The 9,760-nt window shown below is 44.5% G+C and overlaps 1 protein-coding gene across 1 annotated transcript; it reads right to left on the bottom strand.

Moving 5' to 3' along the window:
* Positions 1–5,833: 5,833 nt before the first annotated feature.
* Positions 5,834–6,769, bottom strand: LOC149853008 (olfactory receptor 8S1-like). The gene has a single exon (XM_090029935.1). It carries the CDS (start codon positions 6,767–6,769, stop codon positions 5,834–5,836), a length of 936 nt encoding a protein of 311 aa, XP_089886061.1.
* Positions 6,770–9,760: the final 2,991 nt, after the last annotated feature.

A 9,760-nucleotide genomic window follows, 5' to 3' on the forward strand; every position in this document is an offset into this window, starting at 1 on the left:
GGGCTCCTATACATGTGTAGAAAGGCTTGTCCAATGTACTATAATTCCAGAACTTTGGATCAGACTTGATTAATTCAGCATGCAGCAACATGAAAATTAATGTGCTCCAACAATCTTCAGTGTCATATGTATGTGTTCCTGCACTGAAAACTGTCAGTGGGGTTCTTCAAACTAAAATTGTTTGACAAGCTTCAGTTCAAGCATCCTCACCACCATTTTTAAGTTGATGCATATGAATCTCTGGGAGCTTTAATTAGCACGGCTTTTGGGTGCAACACCCCAACCCTGCCTTCCCAGGCATGTCTATAAACACCCTAGGAGAGTGAAAATAGAGTCTCCTGAAGGAGAAAATTCACAGTAGAAGATTTCTAAGACCAGCAAATCATCTGTAGAGCTTCATGGATGCAGGTCTCACAGCCACAGGGGCAGCTGTGATGCCTCCTGTTGGCCCTGCAGTGCCAGCCTGACTCAGACTGTAATGCCACTCTCCCTATATTGTTCACCCATGTCTTAATATTAAAAGTTGATTAAGGGAGGATTTCAACAGGTCTTGGAGTGAGCCATACTCCTAATAATTTTCCACTGGGTCTCCATCTAGCCCTCAGTCCTGATAGGTCGCTTTCAGCCTGACTAAGCTCTTGTAGAGAATCTGTAGTCTTGAGGAAAAAATGTGTGGCTTCTTCTCCTCCCCTACACCATGTCCCAAGCCTCATGGATTTATTATATCATTGTTCACTTGTTGGGCTTTGGCTTCCTCAGCCACCAACCTTTTTTTTCTCTCATGTAGACTTTCTGGTGCAGGCCTGCTGCATCAGACCTGTCTTTGAGGCACTAGCTCTAGTTTGTCCCTTCTGATCCCTGGAACCCTGCCCCCTTTCTGCCAGGCCTCTGACCCCTGAGTGGCTTCACTCTTCTTGGGACCAGGCCCTAGCTCCAGTTTCACTGAACCCCTCTTGAGGGCTGGACCTCTGGCTCCTGTCTGGCCCTGTGGCACTAATGTAGCAGTGTGCCTACTCTGGACTTAACAATTGCTTGGGACTCAGCCCAGTTCAGGTGCCAGGTCCTGGCCTCTGTCTGTCTCTGAAGCCTTGCATGCTTCCCCCTCTCTGGGCTCAAAAGTAGATCAAGTGTTGTGCCTTCCCATGACAGGTCCCAAGGGAATTGTGCCTCTCTTGGGCAGTAATGGGATCTCCATAAACTCCCCCTTACAGTCCCAACCCAAACCACCAATATAAGCAGTAACTTAAACCATAAGCCCCTGGGCTATAACAGAAACATAAACAACAGGAGAAACAGCCCTATGCTCCTTTAAGAGGGAAAACTTTCCTCATGTCCCAGCAGATGTAGCTTTTGACCCACAGCCATACTCTAGCCTACACAATGGGGCTCCCTTGGGCTCTTGGACCTTCTGGTTCCACACTCAGCCCCTCCTCCAGGCTCTCAGACCCTTCAGTCTCATATGCAGCCCCTCTTCTGGGTACCCATAGCTTCTATTCCAGGCTCACCCCTTTGCTGGGCACATGGACCCCCTGGTAGGTACTTCAAGCCCTCTAGAGTTTAACATAAAACAAAGGCCACTTGTCCATAAACCCAGTCTTTATCTGCCCAGGGAATGTGCCTCTGTTCCTAGGCCAGAAGAGTCATTTAGCTAAAATAAGATCCCAACAGGAGCCCTGCTGCCCTACAGCCAGGAGTTCCTCACTTCAAAGTTGCCAGGAAAAGAGACTCCCTGGCAGTGCAGGTTCTGGGCTTATGTAGCTCCAGCCTGAGTCCTTTTTTAGTCCCTCATTAGCTTCCCTCTGCCAACTGCAAGCAGCATCTCAGGCTGCTTACTCTCTTAAATCTGCAAAGTTACTGAGACACTGGGCATGTCTACAAATTACTGCACAGTAAGCATCAAACTCTACATGTGCAGAACTTTAGTGCACAGTAATTTGCTCTTATGAGCAGTTAATTTGCTACCTGCATCTGAAGGTGGAAAATTAACAGCTGACTAGTTACTACACAGTATGGCACATATAGACAGGGGTGCATTGTTTCCACCCAGGCTCCACAACAGAGCCTGCCCCAGAAGCAGGCAGTTCCCATGGTCAGGGATCAATCTCCCAGCCCCTACCAGGAGACAACTGTCTTCTAGCCCTGTGGTCCATATCAGCCCCCTGGGTTAATATCCAGGGGGAGCCTAGAGCTCCCCTTCATTGCTGGGGGGTGGGGAGAGTGGCAGTGGGGAGCATATCTGCTCCCAAATGCCTGCTCATGCAGATGACTGCCCAGGGTGGGTTTAATCTGGAGTAAATTACCCCATAGTAAATGCATCCAGAAGAATTTGCATGTATAGACATGTGCACTAAGACATAGGACTGGCCTTAGGTAGCTTAGAGGTGGAATAAAATCTGGAGCTTAATGAAGAAGATTGCTTGGGGATTTTCTGATGATGAAATATCTCTGACCTCAACTTCTTGACTTTTAAAGGAATGTGGGGGTTATTGTCATATGAAATATGTTGGAAGACCTTTTCAAATGTAAGACAGAGGCATTGAGGACTTCTAAAGAACTCCATGATGTCAGGAAGTTAGAACAATCTACCTGGGTCCCATGAAAATTCCCCATTAGGCAAACTTCATAAACTACCTCCCCAAACTCATATCAGAACCTCTTAGTACCCCTGCCCTTTGCCTAACTACTTACTTTCCACCAAGAAAAGTAACAAAATGACCCAGTCAGAGTTGGTCATTCTTATTATAATACTAGCAAATTGCCTGTCAAGAATTATGGGGGAAGGGGGACTGGCGGGGACTGTGGCAGGCCAACAGGTGGCAGTCCTGCATTATGCCTGGCCACCTACCAAGATCTGAGTATCTCCCTGGGGCTCCTTATGTCTGGCTGACCCCCTTCCCAGAGTACACCAGCGAGCCTGGGATCACCACTGCCACCACCCTGGAGTCTTGGTCTGTCCATGGCCTTGTGCCCTCTGGGATGCACAGACCTTATAGACCTTGAGGGTGCTTGACCCACTACAAGGACCAAACCAAGGGGGCATGAAGGCATGCCCCTCTCCCTCTCCTAGCCAATTCACCATGCTAAGCACAATGAAGAACTTTATTGATTACAAGGAGTAGGCTTGGGGATGGGTACGGGATAGAGCTGTATCACAGAGTAACCTTAGAGCAAACAGCAAACTTTAGACCACGCCCCCCACTTCCTCTCCTTCCCCTTTGTTCAGGTCTGACTCTGCCTCCCCTCCCCCAGTTCAGGTTTGACTCTGTTCCCTCCCTCCCCCCACCCCAGTTCAGGTCCAACCCTGCCCCCCCCTCTGGTTTGGGTCCAACCCCACGCCACCCCGCCTACTTCAGGTCCAACCCCTCCTTTTCCCCCACCTGCTTCCGGTCAGACACCACCCTCCTGCCCCCAGTTCAGGTCTCACCCCACCCCTCTCCCCCCAGTTAAGGTCTGACTCTGCCCCCCTCACATGATCCAACCCTGTTCCCCCTCCCCTGCCTTTGGGTCCATCCCCACTATGATGGAGGGGCTCCTGCTTTTTCTCAGCTGGCCCCACCACTTTTAAAATGCTCCCTCCATTTTTTTTTGTCTCTGTGGAAGTGGGGTACAGGAAGCCACCACACTGGAGGCTGCAGAAGGAGGTAAGGCCCATATAGGGGCTCCCATCTTTCCTCAGCTGGCTGTATTGCTTGTAAAGTGCTCATGCCAATTTGTTGTTTTGCCTCATCTGCAGGTGGGGTAAAGTAAGCCACTGCTCCAGGAGACCTCAGGAGGAGACAACGCCAGCAGAGAGGCTCCCGCTTTAGCTCAGCTGGCCCTGCCCCCGGCTGCCCCACCTGCACAGCCAATCAGCACGTGCAGTTGGGCAAAAGCATTATGGACAGACAGATGGACAGACTAAGCCTTTTATTATATTAGAATTGCTTTTGAGTCTCTTGCGTGGTGGGGACTTCCCAGATTGCAAACAAGAGATAGGGCAAATGTATATCTCATTTGCAGGGTTCTGCTGCCACCAATTTCCTTAGCTCCTTTAAAGTTTAATTTCACATGTTCCATGACTATTTGTCATGCAATACCCACACATGATACTATTTGCAACAGTCTACAGGAGTTATATGTAAGTCTGCTAGGAGATTTTATTGTGGCATTGGGGTGATCCTGGGCATAGGATTGATGCATAGGAATCAATAACGTAAAACCCCAGTTCAGCCACTTAAGTTGGTTATGTTCATGCCTTTCATGGTTCCATCGGCTAATCGTGTGTCACCCATAGTGAACATATGACGTGAATTCAGTTCCCAGTTTGATGGTACAGCATGAAGGCCTAAGCTCATGGTTGTTTGTATGTGGAAAGCACTTGTGAAACGAAACAGAAAAGGAAAGTTATCTTCCTGCCCTTCATGGAAGTGTGTAGCAAAGGGTGTCTGTGTTTATTTCTGATGTGGGGTGATCCAATAACAATATATAAATACATTAACAAACAAAAAATACCCAGCACCAAATGTCTTTGGAGAGAAAGACAACGCAAAAATCTACAGTTGGAAGTAGAAACCAAACATATTCAAGTCATGTAAGCCTTGGCTATTAGTGCTGAAGATTATTGACCCCGGTGAAAACTTCCAGTGAAAAAAAACTAGCCATAAGCTGATGTTTGTCATATCAAGATGGGATGACTTCCAGAAGAAATGCTTAGTCAAAGATGAAATTGAGCTCAACAAAGGGGTTCTGGAGTAACATCTAACTTCCTATGGCCCACAGACATTATCATAGATGCCTGAAAGGTTTGGCCTTAAACCTCAAGGATTTAATCTGAAAGAGGAGTGCAGTGTCAGGAGACTCCATTCCCAGAGCCAGGCCCTTGTATCTCTCAGCAAGGAACAGGGTGTCTAATCATAATATCACATTAGTCATCATGTTAAAGCAGAAGCCACATTAGTGACCCAGTAGAAACTCCAGAAAAGATTATCAAAGCTCAAGCCAATTAATTCTCAAGGAGAGAGGCAATTGGTCATGTTCACATCAAAGTCAAACTGAAGTCAGGGTAGAGGTAAATATTACAGACTGAATCAGAGATATGATTTCAAGCAATGGGACCACATTTAATGAAGGTTTCTTTTCCCTCAATTTTATTCTCAAGCAGAGTTTTAAAATGCTATTGTTTAAGAATAGCACCAAGGGGTACCTTCTATAACATGTGATTCACCACTATCAACCCCTCCTGGACCTAGGTCAATTTTTTCATGAAAATAAAAGGAGGAAGTGAGGGTTATTCCCCTTCCATACCAATAGTTTAGGAGTTAGAATACTTAACATAGAAGAGAGGAGTCCCTCAGGCAGAACCAAATCTTCTCTGTCTATGTTGGAGCAGGGATTCAAACCCACATTTCCCACATCATTGTTTAGGGATGTAGGACCTAGAGTATGGATTATTTCAGGAGGAAGCTCTCTGCCTTTCTTGTTAGTATGCTGAACAAGCATTTTAAATAAATTCATTGGAATCAGTCTTTCTCAGGTCAAGGCCTAACTACAACACTGTAGACTCCTCCTTGCACCCCAGAACAAAAACTGGAAAATAAGGATGAACTATTTCATACACTCTTGGTACAGATTACTTCAGCAACTTTCATTGTAACTCTGATCCTACAGTGTACCTTTTGAAAATGGTCCAAATGTAGCTGATGATGACCATGATGGTCCAAATATTCTTTTGGTTAAGGGAGAACTTAATTGTTTACAGGCTAAATGCCCAGGCCAACCAGTTACAGGACAGCAGACTAATTTAACACTCAATTCCCTTTAAACTACAACATGTTTTTCAAATGTTGACAAACATTCATGTGCTTTGTGTTTTCCCCAGTATATTCCCCAGAGCTGCCTTTACATCCTTGTTTCTCAGGCTGTAGATGAGAGGATTTAACATGGGAGTTATGATACCATACTGCATGGAGACGAATGTGTCAAGAACCGCTGAAGAGATTGATTTGGGTCTCAGATATCGAAACAAGCCAGACCCATTATACAGGACAACAACAGTGAGGTGGGAGCTGCAGGTAGAGAAGGCTTTCCACCTACCCTCAGCAGAACGTATCCTGAGGATGGCAGAGATGATGCAGGTGTAAGAGACCAGGGTGATGGGGAATGACGTGAGAAACACAAACATAGTTGAAATGAGAAATATCATGCTATTAATGGAGGTGTCTGTGCAGGACCTTTCTAGTAGAGATGGGACCTCACAACTGAAATGGTTCAGTTCCTTGGGTCCACAGAAATGTAAATCTAACACAGGAAAAGTGTTGGTCAGTGCATATATGGTGCCAATCAGCCATGCACCACCCACCAGCCTTATACGTACTTGCTTATTTATGGTCCCCACATAATGCAGCGGGTCACAGATGGCAGCATAGCGATCATAGGCCATTGCTGAGAGCATGAAAAGTTCTGTAATGGCCACCAGAATAATTAAGGTCATCTGAGCAAGGCAGCCATTGAGAGAAATGGTTTTCTTCTCTGCCACCAAATTTTGCAGAATCTTTGGTACAATGATAGAAGAATAGCCAATGTCCAATAAGGATAAATGGAATAGGAAAAAGTACATAGGGGTGTGAAGGCGAATATCAGCTCTTATCACCACCATGATCACCCCATTCCCTAGCACAGTTAGTAGGTATATGAGTAGAAACACTACAAAAAGGAAAGGCTGCAGGTGTGGGTCACTGGAAACGGTGGACAGAACAAAATAGCTGATAGTTGTTTCATTCCCCATGGTCATTTATTCACCAACCTCTGGCCTAGAAAAAAAAATCAATAAATTAACCAAAGATTTACCACTAAGAAAGTGTGCTACTTCATTTTGGGGAAGGAATTCTCTATATAGAGAACTTTGTAATTCTGTCTAAGCCTCTGTGTTTTCAAATACCTTTCAACTCAAAATTTATTTTTGATGGTGAGGCTTTCTACAACAAAACAAAGCAAAAACCAAACAAAAACAAAACAAAACAGAAACCAACCTGTCTCAAATCTTGTTTTTCCCCCTTCCTTGTCTTGACAAGGCTCTTGCTACCCAGAAAAAAAGGTAGAACACAAAGAGAAAAAACGAAACAGCTTTATCAAATTTATTTGTTTGGGGTTTTTTGGTCTTTTCTGTAGTCCTTATACTTGTTTATCTAGAACAGAATCAATTTCTTACTTCCTGTCTGATGATGCCAGGAGAAGTATTTTATGGAAATTAAATGTCTTCTCAATAAGATAACTATGTAACTGCAAGTGGGGGAAGAGAGTGCAGGTTGGAGAGAAGGAAAGAGGATCGTATTTTCTTTTTTGTTTATTTTTGGAGCTAGAAGCAATGTATCTCTAAAAAAACCCCTAAAGCCAAATTATTATGATATTGATTATGATGACAATGTCCTACGCTAGTATACTTGGAGGTTTTTTACATCTTGATAGTATCTAAGCTGTGGCCGCTTCAACACATAATAGAAGTCACAGCTTAGAGTTTAGTGGCCACTATTTCATTAACATGTACATTACAAATGAGTGGAGTGTTTCTGTCCACCATATTTAAGGGGTACTCAAAAAACCCCCCCTTCATCCAGTTTGCAAACTCTTCTTATATTGACACAGGTTCCAGTGATTTCTGCCTTCCCTCAAGAACATTTCCTGGCAGAGTTGCTTCTTGAAGCACTTAGTTTCCCCTTAGACTACCTGGAGAAGATGTATTACAGCCTTTGCAGTACAAGTGACCACCAAATTCTCAGTCTGAAGATCAAATTCCATTTCATCTTAACTTATCTATGAGTTGCTTACTTGTCCAAAGCAGGCTATTGAAGTGGCATATTTGAAATTCCCTTTGCAGGCGAGATAGGATAGCTCAGATAGGCACATCACTGAATAGCAATTGCTAATAGCAAAATCAGGGTGTTCAGACTGGAATAAGCTCCCTCCAGAGGTGGTGCAATCACCTACCCTGGAAATCTTTCAGGGGAGACTAAACAGTTGCCTTGCTGGGGTCACCTGACCCACAGTTATCTTTCCAGCTTGGTGCAGGGGGCTGGACCCCATGATCTTCCAAGGTCCCTTCCAGCCTTACGATCTATGAGTCTATGAATCAGAGAGAAACTAACATTAAGGAAATGGTTTGTTACCTCAGGTTGAGGATTCAGCCACCTAGTAACCCAAAAGCCAAATCATGAGGACACTGGTCTAGTGGGTGGAGGCTAGGCTTCCAGAGGGCATACCCTCTAACCCATCTGCATCATGTAGGTAGGATTTGAGCCAAGTGCCCTTCTGATGAAGCTAGTCCACTGGGCAGCCAAGAAGGAAAAAATATGCAGTGCCAGAATGGGATGCTGACAGAAAGAGGGTGGATTGGTGAAATTAGTGACAGCTCCAAAAGAAAGGGTGCACTGGGTTTTCTCTTCTTTTCCCTTCATGCAGTGGGCAAAAGCTGAGAGGTATGAACAGAGCATTCTTAGTAGCAGACATTTATCTTTGAAATGCTTTTGTCTGACTGATTTTACACAGCCAGAGGTTATTCAGCTTCCCTGCTTGCCTTGCCTCTTTTTTTGCTTCCTTTTTTGTCATACTGTGAATGTTAGGTTCATTTTATCCCACTGGCTCTGAAATAGTAGAAAGCGCTGGACTCTGTGGAAGCAATATACATTGTATCCTAGACTTCAATGATATTATTACACAATGTGAATCAGTCCTAATCTTAATCAGGTGGCACTACTTCTCTGTCAGGGTGGCTAGGGTCTGGAACCAACTTCCAAGCGAAGTGGTGCTGGCTCCTACCCTGGGGGTCTTCAAGAGGAGGCTGAATGAACATCTCGCTGGGGTTGTTTGACCCCAGTACTCTTTCCTGCCATAGCAGGGGGTTGGATTTGATGATCTGCTCAGGGCCCTTCTGACCTGACCAACTATGAAACTATAATCAGTCTCTTCTGGATTCTGAATTTGGTATAATTCTCCTAGAGGCAAGGCTTCACTGCAGTATCTTGTAATGGACATACTGTAAGTCTGGGGAGGTGGTGAACAACATTTTGGGCCTCACGAGATTCGAGGAAAACACTTCATGCCCGAAACCTAGTCCAACAGCTGTCCTAACTACAGAGGTGCTCCAATAATAGATATAAAAAAACACCCGTGCCTCTCAGAATTTCCTGGACTATTGGAAGACAGACCCTGGATGCATGTGAAATAGCGGAACTTGTAGCATGTTGAACTCATGAGATATAGGGCATGACATGGGGGAGGGGGGGATATAGTTGTCTGTTACAAAAAGAAGGGACCAAATGAACCTTCTAAGAAGGTAATATTGGAGGAAGTAAAATACACTCTGACATGCAGAGAAATTAAAATCATAAGGTACATGAAGAAGCTATATTGAAGATTAGATTTTTCAGCGGAAAAGATATGAATAAAAATAAAAACTGAGAGGAAGTCCAGGTCATAGCTATTTACTTTCTGAGTGGAAGAATATGGGGACCAACTTCAAGCTTTCTTTTCAGAGATTCTTATGCCCTAAAATGTGCAAACTCCTTCAGGAGGTTGGAAGTACTAGACTCTGCATGACTGCATGTACAGTGTGTTTTCAAAATGAATATCACAAATTACATAGAAATGCAATATGAGAAACTCACCAGTCCTGTAAAATTCCAGAAAAACTGAACTGTTAATGCTTCCCACTTTATTTTTCTCTTCTGTAAGAATAAGAGAGAAAGAAAGAGAGGAGAGTGAGCGATAGAGAGTGTACAACATTTTC

The sequence above is a fragment of the Crocodylus siamensis genome, chromosome 15 (assembly GCF_052110815.1).
Source record: "Crocodylus siamensis isolate JL-2025a chromosome 15, ASM5211081v1, whole genome shotgun sequence".
Classification (NCBI taxonomy): Eukaryota; Metazoa; Chordata; order Crocodylia; family Crocodylidae; genus Crocodylus; species Crocodylus siamensis.

Excerpts from the sequence above, each read along its gene's own strand:
- LOC149853008 (XM_090029935.1), bottom strand. The coding sequence starts at position 6,769 with ATGACCATGGGGAATGAAACAACTATCAGCTATTTTGTTCTGTCCACC.